Raw genomic sequence first — 26,405 nt, 5'->3', positions numbered from 1 at the left:
ATGGGAGAAAAAAGTAAATACACATTTAAATCACTAGATTTCCTTAAAGGTAAAGCCATGAAATTTGTTTTAAATTTTGGTTTCTAAGCAGAGAAATCAGACTCTTAGTATTTTGCTAATAATTATTTTTCCTTTTAATATAAAATTTAATATAAAAATACATAAAGTACACGAATATATGTAGATACTGAGCTTCAAGGGGTCTCTCTTTTATATGGTCACTTAGGGTGAGTGGTAGGTTTTGGAGGAGGCTCCAGGCTCCCTTCTTAAAACTGATCTGACGTGCCCTGCAGACTCAGGCCCAGCCAGAGGGCTGCGCGGGCAGAGCTTCTTGGCTCCTCCACGAGCCAGGCTTCAGATTGTGAACGTATGAGGACACGTGGAATTTACACGTAGTATTTAAGACAAATACTTTGGTGAGACAGATGCAGAGAAACTGTGCTTTTTCTCTACTGAACTTTAAATATGGATAGACCCGGGGCGTCTGTGTTAAGAACTGGGCAGACACCCCTGCCCGAGAGAGAGAAAGGCCCGCTCTCCACGAGGGGTTGCCCCCCCCCCCCCCCCCCCCGTGACAGAGGCCTTGGGGATGTCTTTGCTTTGTTTGCCGCTCTGGTTGACTGACACGCTGGTTTGTCCTTTTGCATGTCCACTGCCCTGTTTGCAGCATGAAGCGTGCCAGTTCCCTGAATGTCCTTAACGTGGGTGGCAAGGCCGCTGAAGACCATTTCCAAGTAAGGAGCCCTGCCCCACTCAGTGCCCTTGACTACCCAGCTTAGGGAGCTGGGCGGCCACAGGCCCTTCCCGGGCATCGCTGCAGCCTCCGACGGTCTTGGGAACACTCAAGTATTTTCTGGGTCTTAGAGAAAGAGGCCATCATAATGATATTTCTGGATTCTGCATTAATTTGATTACGTTAATTGTGGGAATGTGCATATCATGGACATTCTCAGTATATTCATGATCTTTGAATAGTTTAAGCTAATTAAAATTTAAATATTCCGATAAAGTAATATCAAAACTTGGTCACTTATTGTGTATTATTAATTTGTATGATTTTAGCCTCTGGTAAGTTTGTAACTAATTCATTGTCCAGTTAAGCTGTTGTTCAGTGTTTTAAAACTATTAGACCTTTACTAATGTAACTGACATATTGTCACTTTTACACCCAATCTTTAGCACTTTTCTTGGTGTCCCAAGGCTTGCACGAACCTGTCACCTTCACATTTAAAACTGTTGGCACCTTCTTCTTCTCTTACTAATTATCCATTTCTTTTCAACGTCTGGTGTGGCTGTCGGGTGCGGCCAAGGGTGCCGAGCAGACCTGGCAGCTGAGCCTGCAGCTGAGCTTAGGGAAAGAGAACCTTCTGACTTAGCAGTTATTGCTCGTCCGCCCCGACCAGACGTCCTGGCCGTTGCACCTCTTAGCAGCCCTGGCCCAGCTGCTCACCTCTTGGATGCTCACGGGTGGTAGCAGGCTTTCCTCCTCAGCCCCCAGCACCTCAGGAGGTGGCTGTTTCCAGGGTGCTTTCGGCCAGGCCTCCGGCGAGAGGTGAGGTACCGGTAGCGCTGGCCAGTGCGCTTGGAGCGCGCCTGCTCGTGAGAGTGAAAGAGGTGTCGCTGTCGTAAAAGGTCTGGGGTCGACCGGGTCCCGCACTCCTCCTCGGTGCTGGCCCCTGTGCACGTGGGCATCAGGATGCCCGAGCGTTGACCTGAGAGGTGTACCGCTGTGATTGTTACAGCTCTGGGACCCCTTGACTCTGGCGTCCTTTGGAGTATGGGTGAAGTGTAATTTTTCCATTTGTTTTTTCACGCAGGAACGAAATACTTGTCTGGCAGACTCGTGAGCTCTGAGTGCCAGCCACCCTGACCTGGCCCACTGAGGGCCGAGGCAGAGCTAGATAAACCCCCTGAGACTAACGAAGCACCGAGACCCTCCAAGCTTTGCCACGCCCCTCCCCGCTCTGCAGGGGACCCACCTCCCAGGTTGCTTCCTTTCCTAGATAGTGCTGTCCACCACCTCGTGGAGGTTTGGCCCGAGTTCTGTTAAGCTGGCTGCGGCACTAGCGACCCAAGAGCTGCTGAAGTGTGAGTGTGAGACCGGCCGGGCGTGGCGGCCCAAGTGGCCCACCAGCCCCGGCAGCTGGCTTCAGCACGTTCAGAGTCGGCCGCTGCTCACGGATGCTTGTACTTCCTGCCATTACACCAGAATCGATTTTAAATTTTAATACCGGATTAAGGCTGTAAATTGAGACTCTGGAACTTTACACTGCACCCTTCTAGACTAAGCATCTGATGAGCTCTGGCAGTGCTGCCTGGAATTCAGAGAGTGGGTGACTTGCCAGTGGGTCTGGGTCTCTGCTGAGTCCCGCTCCTGCAGTGTGGCCCCTCCACGGCTCTGCCGGACACTCCGCGGGCTCCTGAGCCCGCCCCCGTGGAGCCCGTTCTCCCTCTGCCGGCCCGAGTGCTGAGCAGGAAGAGATGCGGGATTTGTTTTTAAAAAAGTTTTTTTTGTAGCATTAAGTAACACGGGGTAGGTTTTGACAGGAACATTTCCCAGTCCACTGGGGCCCTACCCGTGAGGGGATGCGTGAGGCTCATGGGTGGGTTTAGAACGTCCTGAGCAGACGACAAGGGGTTTGTGGCTCCTGGTGGCAGCGGCGGTAAGAAGGGCCTCGTCCAGGCCAGTGGGTGGGAGTGTGAAGACGCAGCAGGTAGATGAGGGGGATCGAGAAACTCGGAGCGTCCCCGTGGTGTGCTGCCGTTTGTGACGTTAATGTTCGGTGGTGTCACCGCAAGGGTACATGCTTTTGTTTGTCCTCAGTCACCTCTCCCTCCTGAATTGCACTCTGCTGGGGTACGTGCTCACTGGGACTCCCTGAGGGGTTGCCCGGGGGGGGCCTCCACATACTGCACGTGTCCTTCCGGGGCTGCAGGCCCGAAACCGTTCAGAAATGTCCCATCATTTAAGACCACAGGAGCACGTGGCCTCGCCTGCCGGTGTTTGTGGCCATGTGCTTGTTCCCGCCCAGAGACTGGCGCTCTGTGTCCTGCCTGCAGGAGCCCGTGCGTCTGGCCTCTTCCCGCAGTGCCCGACTGGCCCCGTGTTGCAGCTTCCGAGGGACCAGGAACTTACTTTGTAAACGCTCCAGAGTTGGTTTACACGTGGGATGGGTTGTGAGACACTCGAGCCAAGGGAACGCGTGAGCCATGTCCCTGCAGAGGCACTGTGTGCTCTGCACTTCCCTTCGAGGTGCAGGGGGTGTCGGGGTGTGATGTGGCTGGTGGGGAGGGCCCCGGGAGCTGCCCCCTCCCCTCCATCCCCAGTGCTCCTCGGGCCATGAAGCGGATCCAGGACATTGGAAACCTACCCAGTTTCCCTTAGTGACACTTGGATCTGGAGAACATGGGGCTGAGAACAGGATTTAACGTTGCACTCTGAGGTGGTGGGAACCGGCCACCGCGCAGGGGCCTTGGTCAAATCGCCCCGCTTGGTTCTCTGAGGGCCGACGTTGCCTTGTGGGGCTGTGAGGAAATGTGGCCGGGGTGAGAGAAGCCAGGCGGCCTCCTTAAACCAGGTCGTAAGAAACCTTCCTGTCTCGGGACACTGCCTGGAAATCTGTGCTGTCTGATTTTTGAACTTGTATCAAAACAGAAATGAGCCTGGTTCTCACTACTTCATTCAAGTCTTGTGTGGATTTTAACATTCTCGAAGAGCGAAGCAGTGGGGGTGGCTGTCCCTCGTCCGCAACGTTTTCCTTTCTTGGTGAGGTGACCCTTAGAGCATCGGCACCCACTGTACATCATTCCTGTCCCGTTCGAGTCCCCAACCAGCAGACAGGAGGGGGACAGGAGCTGGCCATGGTCCGCGGAGCCCCCACCACGGGTCGTCACGGTGGAGGCTGTGGCAGGCCTGGGCCTCCTGACCCTCCCGGCTCTTGCCCACGCAGCCGACCCGGCAGTTCACGGGGCCAGCGGGCTGTCTCTGTGGTGCTTGCTTTGTGTTTACAGTATCGGGGGGAGTCTGTTGTTTCCTGGAATTAAAAAGTTCCTATCATTTGTTCAGAAAGCTGCTAGAAATAGCATGTAATGAGAAATTTAGTGTTTATGGTAACAAATATTGCTAAAAAATACATTGTTTACAGTTCTTGGGAAGCACGCGGCATAGATGAGGCTATATTCTGAGATGTTTATATTTGCACTTCTTTCTGAGCAGTGCACTGTATGGTCTTCAAACTTCTGAAAACTCTATAAAGTGGAAGAGCAGCGACAGAGGGTGAGGTTCCCATGAGCGGAGGGCGGCTCATCAGGGTGTACCGGCATCCTGTGCGTGACTGGGATAGGCCTAACGACACGCACTGTTCCACATTTGTCCCCATCGTCCTAGGGGAGAACCCTCGGGGGGGGGGGCACACACCAGGTCTGCGAGGCCTGTCTGACAGTGCTGAGGAGTGCATGGGACGGAGGGTGTCACAGAGAGACCGCCCTGCTGCAGGGGTGTCCCTCTGGGGTGGGTGGGCAGGGCTCCAGCACTGGTGTGCATCCCCCCAGGGGTCTGCCACGTGTACACTCTGTCTTGTAGTTTCCTCACTGTTAGTGTGATCTGCCTAGAAAATAATTTGGGATTGTTTATTATTTAATTACAAAAATAAAATGGTTTATTTCCTAGTGTGAAGAATCTGCACTTGCAGAAAGGCTTTTATCAAATTGCAGCCCTAAAAGACCTTTTTCCTGTTTATACTATAGCCATTCTTACCCTTTTGAGGGCCACAGAATATTTTAACCAGGCAATAGAAATTACAAATGAATGTTTCTGCTCTAGAAAATGTTCAAACAGTCTGCCCGGTTCCAGGGACCTCTGCCTCCACCCCCAGCACTGGGTCGGGCGTGTGCCTCTCTTCCCGGCACCAGCCCGGGGTCGGTGTCTGGCTCATGGAGCCACGGGGAGGATGGCCAAGTCACTGGACTGCTCTGTGCCTCAGTGTCACTGAGACCAGGGATGGCAACTCCCCATCCCAGGGGCTGTGGAGAAGACTTGCATCAACGTGGAGCAGTTACTTAGGGCAGAGCCTGGCAGAGCGTGAGCTGTGGTGAGGGGGTCGGTCCCGGACCCACTGTGCCAGGCAGCATGGGGAGCACGGGGGGCATGGGGCATGTGGGGAGGCCTCGGCGGGCAGCTCATCTGTGTGCCCTGCCTCCCTGCCGTGGAGGAGGTGCAGCCAACACCCTCGAGCACATCCTGACCCAGCGACGGGTGTGGGAGTCGTCAGCCCCCCCCCGTGCCCGCAGGGCGCGGAAGTCTCGGCCAGAACCCGCGGCTGACCTGGCCGGCTGCTCCGCAGCTGCCGTGTCAGCAGGACGTGGTCCCAGGAGTCCCTCGCACTCCCTCTGCGTTGACTGTGTAGGAACAGGACGAGGGGGGCAGGTGAGGGGCGAAGACCACCCTCAGGGTGCGGTCAGGGTGGCGCCGACTGACCATCAGTCTCATTAAGAGCTGGTTGGACCAGGTCATTCCGAGAGCTGGAGAAACCCGCTCGTCCCAGACACTGAGAAAACAGGCCCAACCGTTACTTATGAAACCGCAGGGGTCCCACCGCTACTTGGGCGGCCCTCCTGCCGGGGGGGGGGGGGGAGCGGGGATGGGGAGGTGGTGCTCACCCCTGTGGCCCAGGTGCCGTGCCCTGCTCCTCTGTGGCCTCTGTCACCTGGAACGTGCAGACTGGGGTCAGCTGCAGCGAGGACCCCACTGCTGCCCACCCTGGCGTGAATGGCTCTGCCCTTCCCGAGCTTCTTCCTTAAGATGGATGCCGAGGACATCTGCCGTCGGTGGGGGGGGGGTACCCACCTGGTTGATGCACAGCACCGGGCTCTGGAAGGTGCAGCTCAGCCGGCGCAGAGCGGCCCCCAGGGCCTGCAGACGCCTGGCCCTGGGGACCGAGGCCGCTCCATCAAACTCACAGCGGAATGGGGCGGCCACGGAGTCGATGACCACCAAACGGGCCACCCCCCGAGACAGAAGCACGGGCACCTTCTTTCTCACACACTCCAGCAGGGTGTCCTGGAAGCCGAGGGGGGTGGCGTCACCGCCCGTGCCGTTGGCGTCTCCCCGGCTGCCCTGTGCCGAGGGACCCCTCACACACCCATCCCTTTACTTCTCAAGTCTGGTGGGGCCGACAGCACGTGGGGCCAGCACTGTGACCGGGCCTTTCTCCCTCCGTGGCCCCCTGCCAGGCACTGACCCCGGACGCAGCCACACCGCAAGGCCGACTTGTTACCGCCACGGTCCCGGAGACCACACTCCTGCCAGGCGGGTGTGCGGGTGGCCCTGCCCCCTGCCCAGCAACCCCCCAGTGGGAGGAGGAAGGAGGTAGTGGGGGTGGGGCCACCGGTACTGTGCCCAAGCAGGGGGCAGGGGCAGGTGGCCCCCCGCCACCCCGCCCAGCCTCCGGGGCCTCAGGCCTGCCCCTTGGAGCCGTCTGCCCTGTGGCTGGGACTCGGGCCCTGGTGCCGTGACCACGGCCGGCTGGCCCACCCTGAGTGAAGCCCTGTCTGTGCTTCCGTCTCTAGGGCGTCTCCAGTAGAGCCTCTTTCTGTGGAAAATGACAGCAGCAGCGGCCTCGAGGACGCCAGCGGTAATGTGAGTCCCCCACCCCGTCCCCGCGGGAGGGGGGGGCTGGGCAGGTGGGGAGGCCCTGCTGGCACTGCTGACCACCCCCCTGGCCTCCTGGAGACACCGGGCAAGAGGGTGGAAGCCCTCCGCCCCCAGAACTGTCTTCGGAACCACACTTAGGCCACCGTTGGGGCTCGGCGGCCCCGGCCCTGACGGCGCTCTTCTCCCGCAGTGAAGCCACCCCCAGCCTGGAAGACCCGGGACGACGCTGCTTGTGTGCCGCCAGAGGCAGCCCTGTGACAGCCAGGGGACGGCCACCGAGGCTGGAGGGCCCTGGAGCCGGGAGCCTGCAGCACTAACCTCGTCTAACCCCGTGTCCCTGTGCCACGGAGCACACTGTCCTACTACTAACTGCACTGCTCGTCGGGATGCGCGCCGCTCGCAAAGCCATGGCCACGCTTGGCCCCTACAGGACGGCGGGGTGGGCGCGGCCTCCCTCCTGGGCTGCGCTTCCCGGGAGCCCCGCAGGCCGCCTGTGTCCTGACCCTCCGTGGAAGAGGCCGTGGCTGCGGGCCCCGTGGGCCGGAGCTTACCGCGCTACTTCCCCAAGCTGTGTGAGATAGGTTTCACTGTACAGTTTTTAAAAATTAAAAGTTTATATACCTTACCCTTTCCTTGCAATTTTTGTGAGAATCCTTACGCGGGGGGGAGGCCCACCGGCACCGGGGCGCTCCGCCAGCCGGTGCTGATGTGCCCGGGAGCCGGCCCCACGCAGAGGCCTTCCTTACTCTCGCCTGCTGTACTGCTTTAGTCTCACTTGCCACCTTCCCTTGTGGTCCTCTCCCGCCCTCCGTCCCTGCCACAGTGCGCTACGGCGGCACCGCTCCCCCTGCCTGCGCGACCTTTGTCCCCTCCCCGGGGGTTCCCGTCCCTGCTCGCCGCGCACCGGCAGGGACATGTCACTTGCTGATGCTTCCAGATCTGTCCCCCGAGTGCTGTGGCCAGGTGGCAGTCAGCCGTCTGAGGGGCCTGTTGGGGCCGGGGACCTGCCAGGCCCTGGCCAGGTTGTGGCGGGGGGGCTCCTGTGCCCTGATGGGGGGGCTTTCTGCTCTGCCAGAGGCAGAAATAAAACCCAGTACGGACTGCTGTGGCTGGGACGGCTGGCCTGGACCGCCGGCCACGTCGTGTGGGCAGGGGGCACCACAGGGTGGCCGGCGGGAGGTGTCCCCTGCAGCTGCGGCCTTTTCCAGGGGACTGAACACCACGGCCGGGGGGCGTGGGTCAGGGCAGCAGGCGCCGTGCTGGGCACCCTCGCGCCCGCGGGACCGCCCTCCCCCACTCCTTGTGCGTGGCGGTGACGAGCCCCGCAGGATGCCTGGTCCAACCGGAATTTCAGGTACCAGATCGTGTGGCTCTGAATGTGTGGCCCACGTGCGTGGGCACGTGTCTCTGCCAACGGGTACTGGGGGTGGCCCGGGGTCTCGTGTGTGGCCCTGCCCACTGGACCGACCTCCCCTCGGCACTCAGGGCCAGAGCGACACTCACCACGTCGGCCACGTGCTCAATGAAGATCTGGTTGCCAAATTTTATTCTTTCGACCACATCTCCCGGCACATCTGTCCGCAGGCGCCGCTGCTGAGCCATGAGCTGCTGCAGGCGCACGCTGGGGAAGACATCTTCCGTGCAGATGTACACGGCCCCTGGGAAGACAAAGGGCCCCTCCTTGCTGACAGGATGCCACCCCACGGGCCTGTCCCCAGCCTGTCTCGAGTGGAAGTGAAGGGAGTTATCAGGGCCCGGGTTTCTGGCAATGCCCTTCCTGCGCACGCAGGACCATCCCTCAAAGGCTCTACTCTCGGCTCCTTGCTCCATCCGGGGCTGCACGGTGACAACCATGTCTGTGTGTGACTGGAAAAGCCAGTCGGCAAACAGCGGGTTACGCGTCCCCAGAAGCCCGGACACCCTGGGGCAACAGCCCGGCCCGGGCCTGGATCTCCGCACCGGGGAATGGACCCCGAGTCCACAGCCAGAAAGAACTGGGGGCCGTCCGAAGTAAACCCTAACATTTGTGGCAACTGATTTTCAACCAAGGTCCCCAGGCAGCTCAACAAAAGAATGGTCTCTCCACCAAACGGTGCTGGGACAGCTAGGTCACTGTAGGCCAGGCGCTGCCAGGGCACCCAACTCCAAAGACATGGGAAGCCTCCGTGACCTTGGATTCGGCACTGGATTCTCAGATGTGACACCAACAGCGAGCAAAGGCAGAGAGAGAAACTGCACTTGATCAACACAGTACCATCAAGAAAACAAAGACAACCCACAGAGAGGAGAAAATACAGTAAATTCCGTGTCTGGGAAGAGTCCAGCAGCCATATCAGACAGAGAGTTCTTACAACTCAACCACAAGACGACCCAAGTCAGAAACCAGGCAAGGGATCTGAACAGACCTTTCTCCACAGGAGACGTGAGATGATGGTCGACAGGCCCATGAGGAGATGCCGAACACCCTCAGTCATCCCAAAATGCAGATCAAATCCACCGTGGGACCACCGCCCACCCACGACGGTGGCTCAGATCGCAAAGTCCAGCGTCGGCGAGGACAGTGCGCTGATGAGGGTGGCATGCCGGCTGGCGGCCCCTCACCCACTCGGACGTGGCACGTGCACGGGACCCCGCGGTACTGGGTGTGCGCGTGCTCACGAGCCACGTACGCCAGCATTCAGAGCAGCACTGTCCACAAAAGCCACGAGGTGGAAGTCACATCACGTGGATGGGCGGATGGGCGAACAAACATGCTCTGGACACACAACAGAATATTGTTCAGCTGGAAAAGGGAACCAAGTACGACACGTGTTCCAACATAATGAACTGTGCCAACATCATGCCGAGGGAGAGACCGCAGAGGTCACGACCTAGGATTTCACTTCCGCGAGACGTCCGAAACAGGCGAACCCCGGAGCAGGAAGTGGAGCCGGGACTGCCAGTGGGCAGTGGGGAGGGCCCGCGAAATGTTCTAGAATTAGGCAGTAGCGATGGAAACGCAGCTCTGTGAATACACTAGAAAGCACTAAATTGTACGTTTTAATTTTATGGTATGTGAACTACATCTCAATTTTTTAAAAGAAGAAATGGCCGGGGTTCTGGTGAAGCTCTGGCTCCAGGACCCCCAGCAGACCTCGGGTCCCTTACCTGCATCGGTCACTGCACAGCCTTGGGCAGGGGAACTGGATGAACCAAAGGACCCACACCACATATGCGCACGCACCCTGTTTGTGCCTAACTTTTGACTTCGACCTAACTGTGTTTTGGCAGAATTTGACACTTAAGAGACGGATACGTGGCGGGACGAGAACCACCAAGTCTGTAGCGAGCGCCTGACCGTCAGCATCTCCTTAACCTTCCTGGGCACATTCCAGACCATCCCTCGGGGAAATGCCTGGAGACACGGCTGAGCCCCTGACCCTGTCCACCCCGGGAGCAGCTGGGCGTGACCGTGCTGGCCCGTCTGGGGAGAGCAGGCTGGACGGAAGGTTCAGCGTGGAACCAAGTCTGTCTGTGCAGCCCCGAAGCCCCTTTACCCCCCTGGGTGTGTGGCTGGGAGAGGCACAGGGCCTCGCCGCGCCGCCCCCACCCGCCACAGGACATGGTGGCTTCTCCAGGGTGGTCCTGGCAGATGGTGGCGGGCCAGGGAGAGAGGGGGCTCCATCAAGTGCAAGATTCAAATAAATCCAAAGTGTCTTTGCCATTCTTTTCAAAATTAGGGCTTTCAGATCTCACTGGGTGAAAGGAGTTATTTTGTCAGGAAAGCAGGCATCTTTGGATGCAACATTTAATGTCATAGTAACCTCGGGGCCACCTCGAGGCCTGGGACACCCGCCCGGCTCTCTCCGGGTCCCCCCTGCCACTGTGGTCATGTCTCCTTTCCCAGGGGCTAAAGCCTGTGCGGCCGGCCCATAGCCCAGCATCTGATGGACATCCCCAGAGCCTCCTTGGCCACCCAGCAGCTTGGCTCCCCACAGCCTTGTGCCCACCAGCTTCTGGTTTTTGGCGTCCCTGCTTCTGTCTGGCAGACGTGGGCGGCTCCGTGCAGGAGCTGGAAGCACGGGTCTCTGATCCCCAGCACAGCCCGTGTGGTGTGGCGTGACGTGGCTGTCACTGAGAGGCCCTGGGTGGCCTGGCGGTGGTGGAGGGGTAGAGACCCCCCAGACCGGCTTCTCCATGGGGCAGGGCCACCTCAGGCCGGGGTTCGAGCGAGCCTGCGGGCAGCTGAGGGGCCACGCTAGGCCTGCTGTGTCCCGGAATGGGGGACACGGGCTCTACTACGGGCTGTTTTCAGGGCATCTGGCGCCAGGAGGGGTGGGCCCAGGAAGCTCTGAGCACCCAGCCTCGCGGTGCCCTTCCCTCTCCCCCAGGCCAGGCCCACCCTGAGTACGGACCCAGCCTGGACACAGATGCCAACGGTAACTGCTCGTGTGACCCATCCAGGAGAAGAGGAGTCTGCAGGGACCCTGCTGGGCCAGAATGTCGCAGGCCATCGTGGCGTGAAGGAGACCAGGCTGGGAGAGCTTCAGCATCAAGACTGGATGGCCAGCCCTGCACTCCACACCCAGCCTGTCTCGGGCGCAGCCCCCCAACAGGGCCCCGCGGACACACTGGTTGAGCAGACGCAAGCTGGGCATCATTGTGCCTCTTTCGTGGGGTAAACGGACGACCCGCTTCCAAGGCCAAGTCCATCTACCCAGCACCAGCACCAGGCGCCTGGCCCTTAGGCCCTCCCGGACTGCACCTCGCACAGAGACGCTGGAACCAGAGTGACACACAAACGCCTGCCTCAGGTGTGAGCAAGCACCGCACGTGGTCAGGAGCCCCTGCCCGTGGCCAGCAGACCTGGCTGGTGCCAGACGCTGGGGGTTCACGGGAGCCGCACAGACCCTGCCCCTCACGAGAGCTCACGGTGCTAACGGGAAGCGGGAGAGATCCAGACCACGCAGCCTGCTGCCGGTGCCCCTGCGGGGTGCTCTGCGACCACAGGAACCTGTGCATAATCCCGGTGCATGTCACCGGGGCGGGATGTCTGGTCCCGGTTGCATCCCTAGCCCGCCACATGGCCCAGCCTGTCCGGGCAGTGAGGTGTGCACGTGAGCTTGGAGGTGCTGCCGGCTTGTGTGCAGCCCAGGAGCAAGGAGGGACCGTGGAGCGTCAGAGAGGCAGCTACCCGACAATGTCACGTGCGCACCAGTTACCTCACGTTTAGTTAAAAACAATTCAGATTTTGAACACTTGAGTGACACACGCAGGCAGCCTGGAAAAGTCCCTCTACCGCGTAGCCCATGCAGATGTCAGCCACACAAAGCAACGCAAGAAGCACGGCCCAGCCCCCGCCACGCAACACAGGCCTGCCCGCCCCCACCACCCTGGGGCTCCAGCCCGCAAGCTCCTTCCCCGGAAACAGAAAAGCGAAATACTGCTTGCCCGGGTCTGCCTCTGAGGACCAAAGAGTTGGCAGGCTGGTGGCGTGGGCATGTGTGTGTGTGTATGAGCATGTATGTGCAGGCTGGTGGTGTGGGCGTGTGTGAGCATGTGGGTGCAGGCTGGTGGTGTGGGCGTGTGTGAGCATGTGTGTGCAGGCTGGTGGTGTGAGCGTGTGTGTCTATATATGAGCGTGTGTGCAGGCTGGTGGTGTAAGCGTGTGTGTGTATAAGCGTGTGTGCAGGCTAGTGGCGTGAGCATGTGTACAAGCGTGTGTGCAGGCCGGTGGAGTGTGCATGTACGAGCGTGTGTGCAGGCCGCTGGTGTGAGCGTGTGTGTGTACGACCGTGTGTGTGCAGGCCGGTGGTGTGAGTGTGTGTACGAGCGTGTGTGTGCAGGCCGGTGGTGTGAGCGAGTGTGTGTACGAGCGTGTGTGTGCAGGCTGGTGGTGTGAGTGAGTTCGCAGGAACCCTCGGGCCAGGCCCACAGCCCGCGAGGGGACTTTTCGCTCTGCCAGAGGCAGAGAAAGATGGAACCAGGAAGACACTGTGGGTACGTCTGGCGCAGCCTCCGTGGAGTACGGCCCCAGCACTGCTGGCCCCCCTCAACTCCTGGGCAGGACCCCCGCCCCCGCAACTCTGCCCCCCACTTCGGGGCAGCCACTCACCGGCCTCCAGGCCTCCGTGTTGCCGTGGGAACTGCACAGTCAGGCAGAGCTGCAGCGCCAGCTGGGTCTTGCCGGCGGAGCTGGGGCCGGCCAGCTCGGTGAGGCCGTCAAGGGGCAGGCCGCCGCGGAGAAGCCCATCGAGCACAGGGCAGCCCAGGCTCAGGCGCTGGTGCTGCGCGGGGAACCTCTGCTTCTGCTGGTGCAGATGCAGCGCTGGGAATGCGGGGCGGGGGGGGGCGGGGAGGGTGTCAGGCACCACGTGGTGGAAGGACAGGTGACCTCGGTCACGTGGGTGGATGAGGTGCCAGCCGGCAGGGAGGAGGCAGTCACGGCTGCTGCAGTGCTCCATGGGCACCTGGGGGCTCCGGGCTCTGACTGCCAACTCACCCCTGCTTCCCACGCCCCTTGGCTCGGTCCCATCTCTTTTGGCCCAAGAGCTGACTCTCAGAAGCGAGGGCCCCCATGTCTCCCCCCGCCACCTGACAGGTCCCCATCCCGACGTTCTCCGTGCACACCTGTGCAGACGCATGTCCCCTGCAGGTGCGAGGAGGCCGTTCTCAGCAGGTGCTGCACGTCAAGGCTGGGGAGGCGGGTCAGTCTCTGCAAGTCTGGTCCAGAAAAATGCAAAACCTCCTTCACTGATTTCAGTTTGGCTGAAATTATACAAATAAATAACAGGGCGAGTTCAGACCACGGTAACACGAGGCAATACGACGACAGCAGGTGCTCTCAGGAATGCTGTTCTGGGGACCCGGCGGGCAGGAGCCTGATCCATCCACTCCCTGAGGCTCTGGGAGCCCCTTGGTAGAGTGTGACGACAGCAGGAGGAGGGAGGGGGCCTGGGGGAGCCCCACTTCACAGCTGCAGCAGCAGGAGCCAGAGACGAGAGGGGCCTCTCCCAGGTGCCCAGAGCAGTGGATGCAACCCAGCTCCGCACCCCGGAAACATCTCTCAAGAAAGGAGGTTTCTGTGGCTGGGCAGGCCTACACACAGGCAAGGCTAGAGGATGATTCCAGGGCAGGCTGAGGACCACGCGCGAGGGAAGGGGTGCAGGACGGAAAGCTGAGCCGGGTTCCAAGCAAGCGTCCACTGTACCAGACCGCTGGCACGGTGGGGAGGGCGGGATGGCCGGTGGCACAAACAGCGAAGAATGCACGAGGGCGACAATGCCAGTGGGCAGCAGCCAGGTGGGGAGGGTTACGGAGTTAATGTGTCCAAAAGGCCTGGTACTTGGGGAGGAGAGTGGATACATTAATTTTGGGCTTGGATAAATGCATTACTTTCAAACTAGTACAAAATAAATTTGCTAAAAATATATTCAACCAATCCAGAAGCCAAAAATGGAAAACCACCACAAAAAGAAATACAAAAAATAGCTCAGCATAATAAGGCAGACTTAACCCCACACGTATCAGGAATTCCCTTAAATATGTATGCACTGAACGCTCCAGTTAAAACAGAGAGACAGGCTGGATGAAAGAGAAAACAAAGCAAAACGACTGATGGGCTCTGAAAAAACCAAGAGCCAAGGATGAAGGAACAGGACCTCAAGACTCTGCCCCCGTGTAGGGCATCACCATGTTGCTGCATCAGCCCCCACGCGTACTTAGGATTCCATGTTATATGATCAACAAGCATCCTAATGTTGACGCTTCCCCATCAAATGCCCCAGGAGACAAGGGGAGATGGAAGGGAGTCCCAGGACGCCAGCTGGTGCAGGGCAGCTGGGGATGCATGCACCAGGAAACAAACAGAACGGGTGAGCTGTTCAACCCTTTGAGCATTTAGAAATGAGGCACTGGTGCTTGACGGACATACTGGACAATGTGGGGAAAGTCAGTGAGCCATGCACAGAAAACACAGCATTGGAAAAAAGGAGGCAACTAACAACGCTGGGGAAAAATAACAAAGATGGGACAAGAAAGGAAACAGTCTTAACCTCCCAGTTCAGCAGCAGTCACCATGTCCCCCGTCAAAGCCCTAATGGCCCAAACTGTGTTCCAACTGTGGGGGGAGGGGTGGAGTAAGTGGGGGCACAAGCAAACCAGTCCTAATCAGTGCAACACCCACTCCGTGAGTAACCCCTGACACTGACAAATTGAACACAGCAACACAAGCACGTTATTTAGAAACCCAGATGTAAATACAAAAGAAGTTGATAAAATCATAAGTGGTGTAAATAGTTCCATTTCACTTCTTAGACGATAAACATGTGTTACCTTTGATGAAAATAAAATGAACTTTAAAAAAGTCTTCAGTGAAACACACACACACACACCCGAAAAACCTGCAACACATTCCAGCATGGGTCACTAATCAGCATCAGTTGGCTTGGCGAAGGGGAGGACCTGGACAGGCAACACCGTTAACCTGTTTTTCGTGCACTGTGTACACGTACATCCATACATTTCACATATCTACTCGATCCAAACATCAATAAATATACCTTTCTTAACTGCAGCAATAATTCTGGGATTCAGGTCCAATTGATCCAAATCCATTTCTTCAACAGGTTGACCACAAAGATGAATAACTTCTCAGGGACACAAATTCCAATGTGCTTGCTGTCACTGCAAACCACCCAGGAGCCGAGCACAGCAGAGTGATGGTGGCCTGGGTGTGCAGTCCCCTTTGAGACGGGTTCACCGTCAGCCCCGAGGTTGCAGGAGAGACTTTAGCAGGAAAACCACTGAGGTGAGTCTAAGGCAATGCTTTTGTTATAGAGCCGCCATTCGGTAACTTAGAAACCATGAATTCCAATCCACAGAGTGATGTGTTTGGAGAAGGGCCCCCAGGTCACCTGCATTCTAAAGGTCCACGCTACACAAGGCAGGCCCATTCCGTCCCCTGCAGAAAGGGTTAAAAATGAGCACGTTCTCTGGCCCCAAGTCCTGGCCCCAGGACCTGGTTTCCAGATGAGCACCCTGCCTTGAACCACCTCTTTGGTGAGGATGACGCAGACAGCTGGAGATCATATGCACTGGGCTCGTGGGAATGAAGTGTCTTCTGCATTCTCCAGCTTCACCTCCCCTAAGTGTGTCTCCATGGAGGATCTGGCAAGAATGGGAAAAGTGAGTTTTGAATCTTGCAGGATGCTTGCGAGTTGGAACCTCCACGACTACCAAGCTGTTTCAGCAGAGGACAGTGGAGACTGTCCCGCCCTTGCCCTGCAGCCCGCACCCGTCCCCTGACCAGCAGCCCAACCCCACCCCTGCTGGCTGCCCCACTCAGCCCAGGGCCACGCAGAAGCAAACCCCCCAGAGCAGCAGGGCTGGGGGTGCAGCAGGGTGGGTGCAGGAACGCCAAGGCCCACAGCCAGACGCTGGCCCGCTGAACCCTGTGCCGACGTCCACCAGCAAGGCCTCTGCCGAGGGGAAGGTCACCTGCCCTTGCAGCGCTCAGAGTGTTAGGATGTGGACAACATCAGGTTGATTTTGGCGCTTCGAGAACCAGGTGACTCGCACCGTCCCATTCACAGGCCGGTCAGGGAAACAGATCTGGCACCCAGAACTGACAGTACCAGTTTGGGGTGACTGCAGAGCCTGATGCCCAGGTGTGACTGCACCACGTGATCATGACAGCTGCTGCAGGAAGCAGCTCACGCTCTGGGTCCCGCGTCTGCCTGTGGCAGGCGCTCCAAGGCCAGGGCTGCTGACACTGGCGAGGACACACGCAGAGGCCCCGGCCCCCCGGAGGCCAGCAGGACCGCAAACTGCAGAAGGATGGTTGGGTCTCTGCCAGAAAGAGGCGCCTGAATGCAGGGCCCCAGGGCCAGCCACACACAGAGAGAGGCGATGGGGACTGTGACAAGCTCCAAAAGGTACCCTGAGTGTGTGGAAGGTGTGAGGTTAGATTCCTGAAGACAGAAAGCAAATACGAAAGAGATATCATCTGCAGGACAAGTAGTAAATTGTCAAAGGAGCTGTGGCGCACCCTCCTGGCTTGGCAGGGAGCTCAGCTTCAGGGGCCCTGAGGACACGAACGGGAAGAGGTGACCCAGGGAGGCACCACCCAAAACCACCTCCAGGTAAACAGAACACCTGGACGAAATACCAAGCTTGCTGTTTTCAAATTCCGGAGAGAGAGAGAGAGAGAGAGAGAGAGAGAGAGAGTGTGTGTGTGTGTGTGTCTAGTCCCGGTGGGTGGGGTGTGTGTGTGTGTGTGTGTGTGTGTGTGTGTCTAGTCCCGGTGGGTGGGGTGTGTGTGTGTGTCTAGTCCCGGTGGGTGGGGTGTGTGTGTGTGTGTCTAGTCCCGGTGGGTGGGGTGTGTGTGTGTGTGTGTTAGTCCCGGTGGGTGGGGGGTGGGGTGTGTGTGTGTGTTAGTCCCGGTGGGTGGGGGGTGGGGTGTGTGTGTGTGTTAGTCCCGGTGGGTGGGGGGTGGGGTGTGTGTGTGTGTCTAGTCCCGGTGGGTGGGGGGTGGGGTGTGTGTGTGTTAGTCCCGGTGGGTGGGGGGTGGGGTGTGTGTGTGTGTCTAGTCCCGGTGGGTGGGGGGTGGGGTGTGTGTGTTAGTCCCGGTGGGTGGGGGGTGGGGTGTGTGTGTGTGTGTCTAGTCCTGGTGGGTGGGGTGTGTGTGTGTCTAGTCCCGATGGGTGGGGTGTGTGTGTGTGTATGTGTGTGTGTGTGTGTCTAGTCCCGGTGGGTGGGGTGTGTGTGTGTGTGTGTTAGTCCCGGTGGGTGGGGGGTGGGGTGTGTGTGTGTGTGTTAGTCCCGGTGGGTGGGGGGTGGGGTGTGTGTGTGTGTTAGTCCCGGTGGGTGGGGGGTGGGGTGTGTGTGTGTTAGTCCCGGTGGGTGGGGGGTGGGGTGTGTGTGTGTGTCTAGTCCCGGTGGGTGGGGGGTGGGGTGTGTGTGTTAGTCCCGGTGGGTGGGGGGTGGGGTGTGTGTGTGTGTGTCTAGTCCCGGTGGGTGGGGTGTGTGTGTGTCTAGTCCCGATGGGTGGGGTGTGTGTGTGTGTATGTGTGTGTGTGTGTGTCTAGTCCCGGTGGGTGGGGTGTGTGTGTGTGTGTGTTAGTCCCGGTGGGTGGGGGGTGGGGTGTGTGTGTGTGTGTTAGTCCCGGTGGGTGGGGGGTGGGGTGTGTGTGTGTGTCTAGTCCCGGTGGGTGGGGGGTGGGGTGTGTGTGTGTGTTAGTCCCGGTGGGTGGGGGGTGGGGTGTGTGTGTGTGTTAGTCCCGGTGGGTGGGGGGTGGGGTGTGTGTGTGTGTGTGTTAGTCCCAGTGGGTGGGGTGTGTGTGTGTGTGTGTTAGTCCCGGTGGGTGGGGGGTGGGGTGTGTGTGTGTGTGTTAGTCCCGGTGGGTGGGGTGTGTGTGTGTGTGTTAGTCCCGGTGGGTGGGGTGTGTGTGTGTGTGTGTGTGTGTCTAGTCCCGGTGGGTGGTGTGTGTGTGTGTGTGTGTGTGTGTTAGTCCCGGTGGCTGGGGTGTGTGTGTTAGTCCCGGTGGGTGGGGGGTGGGGGGTGTGTGTGTGTTAGTCCCGGTGGGTGGGGGGTGGGGTGTGTGTGTGTGTTAGTCCCGGTGGGTGGGGTGTGTGTGTGTGTGTGTTAGTCCCGGTGGGTGGGGGGTGGGGTGTGTGTGTGTGTGTTAGTCCCGGTGGGTGGGGTGTGTGTGTGTGTGTGTGTGTGTATGTGTTAGTCCCGGTGGGTGGGGTGTGTGTGTGTGTGTGTTAGTCCCGGTGGGTGGGGGTTGTGTGTGTGTGTGTGTCTAGTCCCGGTGGGTGGGGTGTGTGTGTGTGTGTGTGTATGTGTGTGTGTGTGTTAGTCCCAGTGGGTGGGGGGTGTGTGTGTGTGTGTCTAGTCCTGGTGGGTGGGGGGTGTGTGTGTGTGTGTTAGTCCCGGTGGGTGGGGGGTGTGTGTGTGTGTGTCTAGTCCCGGTGGGTGGGGTGTGTGTGTGTGTGAGTCCCGGTGGGTGGGGGGTGTGTGTGTGTGTGTCTAGTCCCGGTGGGTGGGGTGTGTGTGTGTCTAGTCCCGGTGGGTGGGGTGTGTGTGTGTGTGTGTGTGTGTGTATGTGTGTGTGTGTGTTAGTCCCGGTGGGTGGGGTGTGTGTGTGTGTGTGTCTAGTCCCGGTGGGTGGGGTGTGGATGTGTGTGTGTGTGTGTATGTGTGTGTGTGTTAGTCCCGGTGGGTGGGGTGTGTGTGTGTGTGTCTAGTCCCGGTGGGTGGGGTGTGTGTGTGTGTGTGTGTCTAGTCCCGGTGGGTGGGGTGTGTGTGTGTGTGTGTCTAGTCCCGGTGGGTGGGGTGTGTGTGTGTCTAGTCCCGGTGGGTGGGGTGTGTGTGTGTGTCTAATCCCGGTGGGTGGGGTGTGTGTGTGTGTGTATGTGTGTGTGTGTCTAGTCCCGGTGGGTGGGGTGTGTGTGTGTGTTAGTCCCGGTGGGTGGGGTGTGTGTGTGTGTGTGTTAGTCCCGGTGGGTGGGGGGTGGGGTGTGTGTGTGTGTCTAGTCCCGGTGGGTGGGGTGTGTGTGTGTGTGTGTTAGTCCCGGTGGGTGGGGGGTGGGGTGTGTGTGTGTGTCTAGTCCCGGTGGGTGGGGTGTGTGTGTGTGTTAGTCCCGGTGGGTGGGGTGTGTGTGTGTGTCTAGTCCCGGTGGGTGGGGTGTGTGTGTGTGTGTCTAGTCCCGGTGGGTGGGGTGTGTGTGTGTGTGTGTGTGTCTAGTCCCGGTGGGTGGGGTGTGTGTGTGTGTGTGTCTAGTCCCGGTGGGTGGGGGGTGGGGTGTGTGTGTGTCTAGTCCCGGTGGGTGGGGTGTGTGTGTGTGTGTGTCTAGTCCCGGTGGGTGGGGTGTGTGTGTGTGTGTCTAGTCCCGGTGGGTGGGGGGTGGGGTGTGTGTGTGTCTAGTCCCGGTGGGTGGGGTGTGTGTGTGTGTGTGTGTGTGTGTGTGTGTGTGTGTTAGTCCCGGTGGGTGGGGGGTGGGGTGTGTGTGTGTGTGTGTCTAGTCCCGGTGGGTGGGGGGTGGGGGGTGTGTGTGTCTAGTCCCGGTGGGTGGGGTGTGTGTGTGTGTCTAGTCCCGGTGGGTGGGGTGTGTGTGTGTGTGTGTTAGTCCCGGTGGGTGGGGTGTGTGTGTGTTAGTCCCGGTGGGTGGGGGGTGGGGGGTGTGTGTGTCTAGTCCCGGTGGGTGGGGTGTGTGTGTGTGTGTGTCTAGTCCCGGTGGGTGGGGTGTGTGTGTGTGTTAGTCCCGGTGGGTGGGGGGTGTGTGTGTCTAGTCCCGGTGGGTGGGGTGTGTGTGTGTGTGTGTGTGTGTGTGTGTGTGTGTGTGTTAGTCCCGGTGGGTGGGGGGTGGGGGGTGTGTGTGTCTAGTCCCGGTGGGTGGGGTGTGTGTGTGTGTGTGTCTAGTCCCGGTGGGTGGGGTGTGTGTGTGTGTGTGTTAGTCCCGGTGGGTGGGGTGTGTGTGTGTGTGTGTGTGTGTGTGTCTAGTCCCGGTAGGTGGGGTGTGTGTGTGTTAGTCCCGGTGGGTGGGGTGTGTGTGTGTGTCTAGTCCCGGTGGGTGGGATGTGTGTGTGTGTGTGTGTTAGTCCCGGTGGGTGGGGTGTGTGTGTGTGTGTGTCTAGTCCCGGTGGGTGGGGTGTGTGTGTGTGTGTGTTAGTCCCGGTGGGTGGGGTGTGTGTGTGTGTGTGTTAGTCCCGGTGGGTGGGGTGTGTGTGTGTGTGTGTCTAGTCCCGGTGGGTGGGATGTGTGTGTGTGTGTGTGTCTAGTCCCGGTGGGTGGGGGGTGTGTGTGTGTGTTAGTCCCGGTGGGTGGGGTGTGTGTGTGTGTGTGTTAGTCCCGGTGGGTGGGATGTGTGTGTGTGTGTGTGTCTAGTCCCGGTGGGTGGGGTGTGTGTGTGTGTGTCTAGTCCCGGTGGGTGGGGGGTGGGGGGTGTGTGTGTCTAGTCCCGGTGGGTGGGGGGTGGGGTGTGTGTGTGTGTTAGTCCCGGTGGGTGGGGTGTGTGTGTGTGTGTGTTAGTCCCGGTGGGTGGGGTGTGTGTGTGTCTAGTCCCGGTGGGTGGGGTGTGTGTGTGTGTGTGTTAGTCCCGGTGGGTGGGATGTGTGTGTGTGTGTGTCTAGTCCCGGTGGGTGGGGTGTGTGTGTGTGTGTGTTAGTCCCGGTGGGTGGGGTGTGTGTGTGTGTGTGTGTGTGTGTGTGTTAGTCCCGGTGGGTGGGGTGTGTGTGTGTCTAGTCCCGGTGGGTGGGGGGTGTGTGTGTCTAGTCCCGGTGGGTGGGGGGTGTGTGTGTGTGTCTAGTCCCGGTGGGTGGGGTGTGTGTGTGTGTCTAGTCCCGGTGGGTGGGGTGTGTGTGTGTTAGTCCCGGTGGGTGGGGGGTGGGGTGTGTGTGTGTGTGTGTGTGTGTGTGTGTGTGTGTCTAGTCCCGGTGGGTGGGGTGTGTGTGTGTGTGTGTTAGTCCCGGTGGGTGGGGGGTGTGTGTGTCTAGTCCCGGTGGGTGGGGGGTGGTGTGTGTGTGTGTGTGTGTGTGTGTGTGTGTCTAGTCCCGGTGGGTGGGGTGTGTGTGTGTGTGTGTTAGTCCCGGTGGGTGGGGGGTGTGTGTGTCTAGTCCCGGTGGGTGGGGGGTGGGTGGTGTGTGTGTGTGTGTCTAGTCCCTGTGGGTGGGGGGTGGGTGGTGTGTGTGTGTGTGTGTGTGTGTCTAGTCCCGGTGGGTGGGGTGTGTGTGTGTGTTAGTCCCGGTGGGTGGGGGGTGGGGTGTGTGTGTGTCTAGTCCCGGTGGGTGGTGTGTGTGTGTGTGTTAGTCCCGGTGGGTGGGGTGTGTGTGTGTCTAGTCCCGGTGGGTGGGGTGTGTGTGTGTGTTAGTCCTGGTGGGTGGGGTGTGTGTGTGTGTTAGTCCCGGTGGGTGGGGGGTGGGGTGTGTGTGTGTCTAGTCCCGGTGGGTGGTGTGTGTGTGTGTGTTAGTCCCGGTGGGTGGGGTGTGTGTGTGTGTTAGTCCCGGTGGGTGGGGTGTGTGTGTGTGTGTGTCTAGTCCCGGTGGGTGGGGGGTGGGGTGTGTGTGTGTCTAGTCCCGGTGGGTGGTGTGTGTGTGTGTGTTAGTCCCGGTGGGTGGGGTGTGTGTGTGTGTTAGTCCCGGTGGGTGGGGTGTGTGTGTGTTAGTCCCGGTGGGTGGGGGGTGGGGGGTTTGTGTGTCTAGTCCCGGTGGGTGGGGTGTGTGTGTGTGTGTGTGTGTGTGTGTGTGTGTGTGTTAGTCCCGGTGGGTGGGGTGTGTGTGTGTCTAGTCCCGGTGGGTGGGGTGTGTGTGTGTGTGTGTTAGTCCCGGTGGGTGGGGGGTGGGGTGTGTGTGTGTCTAGTCCCGGTGGGTGGTGTGTGTGTGTGTGTGTGTCTAGTCCCGGTGGGTGGGGTGTGTGTGTGTGTGTGTGTGTGTGTGTTAGTCCCGGTGGGTGGGGTGTGTGTGTGTGTTAGTCCCGGTGGGTGGTGGGTGTGTGTGTGTGTTAGTCCCGGTGGGTGGGGGGTGGGTGGTGTGTGTGTGTGTGTGTGTCTAGTCCCGGTGGGTGGGGTGTGTGTGTGTGTGTGTTAGTCCCGGTGGGTGGGGGGTGTGTGTGTCTAGTCCCGGTGGGTGGGGTGTGTGTGTGTGTGTGTCTAGTCCCGGTGGGTGGGGTGTGTGTGTGTGTGTGTCTAGTCCCGGTGGGTGGGGTGTGTGTGTGTGTGTGTTAGTCCCGGTGGGTGGGGTGTGTGTGTGTTAGTCCCGGTGGGTGGGGGGTGGGTGGTGTGTGTGTGTGTGTGTGTGTGTGTGTGTGTCTAGTCCCGGTGGGTGGGGTGTGTGTGTGTTAGTCCCGGTGGGTGGGGGGTGTGTGTGTCTAGTCCCGGTGGGTGGGGGGTGGTGTGTGTGTGTCTAGTCCCGGTGGGTGGGGTGTGTGTGTGTGTGTCTAGTCCCGGTGGGTGGGGGGTGGGGGGTGTGTGTGTCTAGTCCCGGTGGGTGGGGGGTGGGGTGTGTGTGTGTGTTAGTCCCGGTGGGTGGGGTGTGTGTGTGTGTGTGTTAGTCCCGGTGGGTGGGGTGTGTGTGTGTCTAGTCCCGGTGGGTGGGGTGTGTGTGTGTGTGTGTTAGTCCCGGTGGGTGGGATGTGTGTGTGTGTGTGTCTAGTCCCGGTGGGTGGGGTGTGTGTGTGTGTGTGTTAGTCCCGGTGGGTGGGGTGTGTGTGTGTGTGTATGTGTGTGTGTGTTAGTCCCGGTGGGTGGGGTGTGTGTGTGTCTAGTCCCGGTGGGTGGGGGGTGTGTGTGTCTAGTCCCGGTGGGTGGGGGGTGTGTGTGTGTGTCTAGTCCCGGTGGGTGGGGTGTGTGTGTGTGTCTAGTCCCGGTGGGTGGGGTGTGTGTGTGTTAGTCCCGGTGGGTGGGGGGTGGTGTGTGTGTGTGTGTGTGTGTGTGTCTAGTCCCGGTGGGTGGGGTGTGTGTGTGTCTAGTCCCGGTGGGTGGGGGGTGGTGTGTGTGTGTGTGTGTGTGTGTGTGTGTGTCTAGTCCCGGTGGGTGGGGTGTGTGTGTGTGTGTGTTAGTCCCGGTGGGTGGGGGGTGTGTGTGTCTAGTCCCGGTGGGTGGGGGGTGGGTGGTGTGTGTGTGTGTGTGTCTAGTCCCTGTGGGTGGGGGGTGGGTGGTGTGTGTGTGTGTGTGTGTGTGTGTCTAGTCCCGGTGGGTGGGGTGTGTGTGTGTGTTAGTCCCGGTGGGTGGGGGGTGGGGTGTGTGTGTGTCTAGTCCCGGTGGGTGGTGTGTGTGTGTGTGTTAGTCCCGGTGGGTGGGGTGTGTGTGTGTCTAGTCCCGGTGGGTGGGGTGTGTGTGTGTGTTAGTCCTGGTGGGTGGGGTGTGTGTGTGTGTTAGTCCCGGTGGGTGGGGGGTGGGGTGTGTGTGTGTCTAGTCCCGGTGGGTGGTGTGTGTGTGTGTGTTAGTCCCGGTGGGTGGGGTGTGTGTGTGTGTTAGTCCCGGTGGGTGGGGTGTGTGTGTGTGTGTGTCTAGTCCCGGTGGGTGGGGGGTGGGGTGTGTGTGTGTCTAGTCCCGGTGGGTGGTGTGTGTGTGTGTGTTAGTCCCGGTGGGTGGGGTGTGTGTGTGTGTTAGTCCCGGTGGGTGGGGTGTGTGTGTGTTAGTCCCGGTGGGTGGGGGGTGGGGGGTTTGTGTGTCTAGTCCCGGTGGGTGGGGTGTGTGTGTGTGTGTGTGTGTGTGTGTGTGTGTGTTAGTCCCGGTGGGTGGGGTGTGTGTGTGTCTAGTCCCGGTGGGTGGGGTGTGTGTGTGTGTGTGTTAGTCCCGGTGGGTGGGGGGTGGGGTGTGTGTGTGTCTAGTCCCGGTGGGTGGTGTGTGTGTGTGTGTGTGTCTAGTCCCGGTGGGTGGGGTGTGTGTGTGTGTGTGTGTGTGTGTTAGTCCCGGTGGGTGGGGTGTGTGTGTGTGTTAGTCCCGGTGGGTGGTGGGTGTGTGTGTGTGTTAGTCCCGGTGGGTGGGGGGTGGGTGGTGTGTGTGTGTGTGTGTGTCTAGTCCCGGTGGGTGGGGTGTGTGTGTGTGTGTGTTAGTCCCGGTGGGTGGGGGGTGTGTGTGTCTAGTCCCGGTGGGTGGGGTGTGTGTGTGTGTGTGTCTAGTCCCGGTGGGTGGGGTGTGTGTGTGTGTGTGTCTAGTCCCGGTGGGTGGGGTGTGTGTGTGTGTGTGTTAGTCCCGGTGGGTGGGGTGTGTGTGTGTGTGTGTTAGTCCCGGTGGGTGGGGTGTGTGTGTGTTAGTCCCGGTGGGTGGGGGGTGGGTGGTGTGTGTGTGTGTGTGTGTGTGTGTGTGTGTGTCTAGTCCCGGTGGGTGGGGTGTGTGTGTGTTAGTCCCGGTGGGTGGGGGGTGTGTGTGTCTAGTCCCGGTGGGTGGGGGGTGGTGTGTGTGTGTCTAGTCCCGGTGGGTGGGGTGTGTGTGTGTGTGTGTGTTAGTCCCGGTGGGTGGGGGGTGGGGGGTGTGTGTGTCTAGTCCCGGTGGGTGGGGTGTGTGTGTCTAGTCCCGGTGGGTGGTGGGTGTGTGTGTGTGTGTGTGTGTGTGTGTTAGTCCCGGTGGGTGGGGGGTGGGGGGTGTGTGTGTGTGTGTGTGTTAGTCCCGGTGGGTGGGGTGTGTGTGTGTGTGTGTTAGTCCCGGTGGGTGGGGTGTGTGTGTGTGTGTGTTAGTCCCGGTGGGTGGGGGGTGGTGTGTGTGTGTGTCTAGTCCCTGTGGGTGGGGGGTGGGTGGTGTGTGTGTGTGTGTGTGTGTGTCTAGTCCCGGTGGGTGGGGTGTGTGTGTGTGTGTGTTAGTCCCGGTGGGTGGGGTGTGTGTGTGTGTGTGTTAGTCCCGGTGGGTGGGGGGTGGGGGGTGTGTGTGTCTAGTCCCTGTGGGTGGGGGGTGGGTGGTGTGTGTGTGTGTGTGTGTGTCTAGTCCCGGTGGGTGGGGTGTGTGTGTGTGTGTGTTAGTCCCGGTGGGTGGGGTGTGTGTGTGTCTAGTCCCGGTGGGTGGGGTGTGTGTGTGTGTGTGTTAGTCCCGGTGGGTGGGGTGTGTGTGTGTGTGTCTAGTCCCTGTGGGTGGGGGGTGGGGTGTGTGTGTGTTAGTCCCGGTGGGTGGTGGGTGTGTGTGTCTAGTCCCGGTGGGTGGTGTGTGTGTGTGTGTTAGTCCCGGTGGGTGGGGTGTGTGTGTGTGTGTGTTAGTCCCGGTGGGTGGGGTGTGTGTGTGTGTGTCTAGTCCCGGTGGGTGGGGTGTGTGTGTGTGTGTGTCTAGTCCCTGTGGGTGGGGGGTGGGGGGTGTGTGTGTCTAGTCCCGGTGGGTGGGGTGTGTGTGTGTGTGTGTTAGTCCCGGTGGGTGGGGTGTGTGTGTGTGTGTCTAGTCCCGGTGGGTGGGGTGTGTGTGTGTGTGTGTCTAGTCCCGGTGGGTGGGGGGTGGGGGGTGTGTGTGTTAGTCCCGGTGGGTGGGGTGTGTGTGTGTGTGTGTCTAGTCCCGGTGGGTGGGGGGTGTGTGTGTCTAGTCCCCGTGGGTGGTGTGTGTGTGTGTGTGTGTCTAGTCCCGGTGGGTGGGGGGTGGGGGGTGTGTGTGTTAGTCCCGGTGGGGGCAGCCCACCCACTCTCCAGGGTGGCCATCTATTCCGGGTTCCCCTCCCGGAGGGAGCGACGAGCGCCGGGTCGTCCCAGGGCTGCTGGTAGGGAGCTTCTCCCGGTGACCTGGGTCCGCGGCCCTTCTCGGGACCCTGGCCTCTCTGGGGACCCCTTCCCTTTCCAGGCCCTGCACCACCTCGCCCCATTCCCGCCAGCGACTCCTGCACACGCGGAGGGCCAGCAGACGCACGTGACGACCCAGCGCAGCCGCTCTTCCGCGACGCGCCCCACCTACACGGCGGCCCACCTGGACGCCCCCCGCCTCAGAACGCCCCTCCGCGCGGCCCCGGTTCACTTTTCACCCCACGGTCCCCAGACTGCCGCCGTCACCCTGACTGGCCCCGCAGCCCGCCGGCCTGCTTGGGTCTCTGCGGGTGGCAGCCCCCAGGACGGGCCTCCGCACCCCGGCTCCCGAGCCGCCAGGGGCCCGCCAGGACCTGGGCTCCGGCTGTCCCCTCCGCCCGCCCGCGGGCGTGGAATATGCGCACGACCCGCGACCCCGCCGGGGCCCAGCTCACCGCGCGCGGACCTCGCGCCGCAGCCCCGCGGCCCACGACTCTCACCGCGCGCGCGCTCCGTTCACCGCCTCGCGCTGCCCCGCCCCTCGCAACCTCCCTTTCCAATGAGAGCCGGACGTCCCGCACCGG

At 60.1% G+C, this 26,405-nt stretch overlaps 2 protein-coding genes across 14 annotated transcripts in view; one reads left to right on the top strand and one right to left on the bottom strand.

Annotated features, from left to right (window-relative positions):
* The window catches only part of KLC1 (kinesin light chain 1), a 60,174-nt gene extending 52,897 nt beyond the window's left edge, over positions 1 to 7,277 (top strand). For 6 of the 13 annotated variants that reach the window (XM_028100232.2, XM_028100301.2, XM_028100225.2 and 3 more), the window contains 2 exons: positions 6,568 to 6,637; positions 6,843 to 7,277. In XM_028100232.2, the coding sequence (XP_027956033.1) occupies positions 6,568 to 6,637; positions 6,843 to 6,845 (73 nt within the window). In that variant the 3' untranslated portion in view covers positions 6,846 to 7,277. Of the gene's footprint in view, positions 1 to 667; positions 735 to 1,817; positions 3,682 to 6,231; positions 6,638 to 6,842 lie in introns of those variants that run through there. The other 7 variants (XM_028100173.2, XM_028100182.2, XM_028100164.2 and 4 more) reach the window with 4 other exon arrangements.
* XRCC3 (X-ray repair cross complementing 3) lies at positions 562 to 26,336 on the bottom strand. Its single transcript, XM_088024428.1, has 8 exons — positions 26,277 to 26,336; positions 15,193 to 15,799; positions 13,262 to 13,399; positions 12,747 to 12,959; positions 8,156 to 8,310; positions 5,846 to 6,058; positions 5,659 to 5,705; positions 562 to 5,546 (listed from the first exon to the last, which is right to left on the bottom strand). The coding sequence occupies exons 2-8, from the start codon at positions 15,245 to 15,247 to the stop codon at positions 5,351 to 5,353; spliced, it is 1,017 nt and encodes a 338-aa protein (XP_087880554.1). The 5' UTR covers positions 15,248 to 15,799; positions 26,277 to 26,336; the 3' UTR covers positions 562 to 5,350.
* Between the last annotated feature and the right edge of the window lie 69 nt (positions 26,337 to 26,405).

This window comes from Eumetopias jubatus, unplaced genomic scaffold (genome assembly GCF_037043125.1).
Source record: "Eumetopias jubatus isolate StellerSeaLion01/CBP00866 unplaced genomic scaffold, mEumJub1_p1.0 scaffold_7, whole genome shotgun sequence".
In the NCBI taxonomy this organism is placed as follows: Eukaryota; Metazoa; Chordata; class Mammalia; order Carnivora; family Otariidae; genus Eumetopias; species Eumetopias jubatus.
Note: the sequence above shows the minus strand (reverse complement) of the source record. Positions and strands in the feature narration are given on the sequence as shown.

Coding starts and splice junctions, on each gene's coding strand:
- XRCC3 (XM_088024428.1), bottom strand. CDS start 15,247: ATGGATTTGGATCAATTGGACCTGAATCCCAGAATTATTGCTGCAGTT. Junction 12,960..13,261: donor GGGGACATGCGTCTGCACAG/GTGTGCACGGAG, acceptor CCGCATTCCCAG/CGCTGCATCTGCACCAGCAG. Junction 5,706..5,845: donor CGGTGCTGTGCATCAACCAG/GTGGGTACCCCC, acceptor TGCACGTTCCAG/GTGACAGAGGCCACAGAGGA.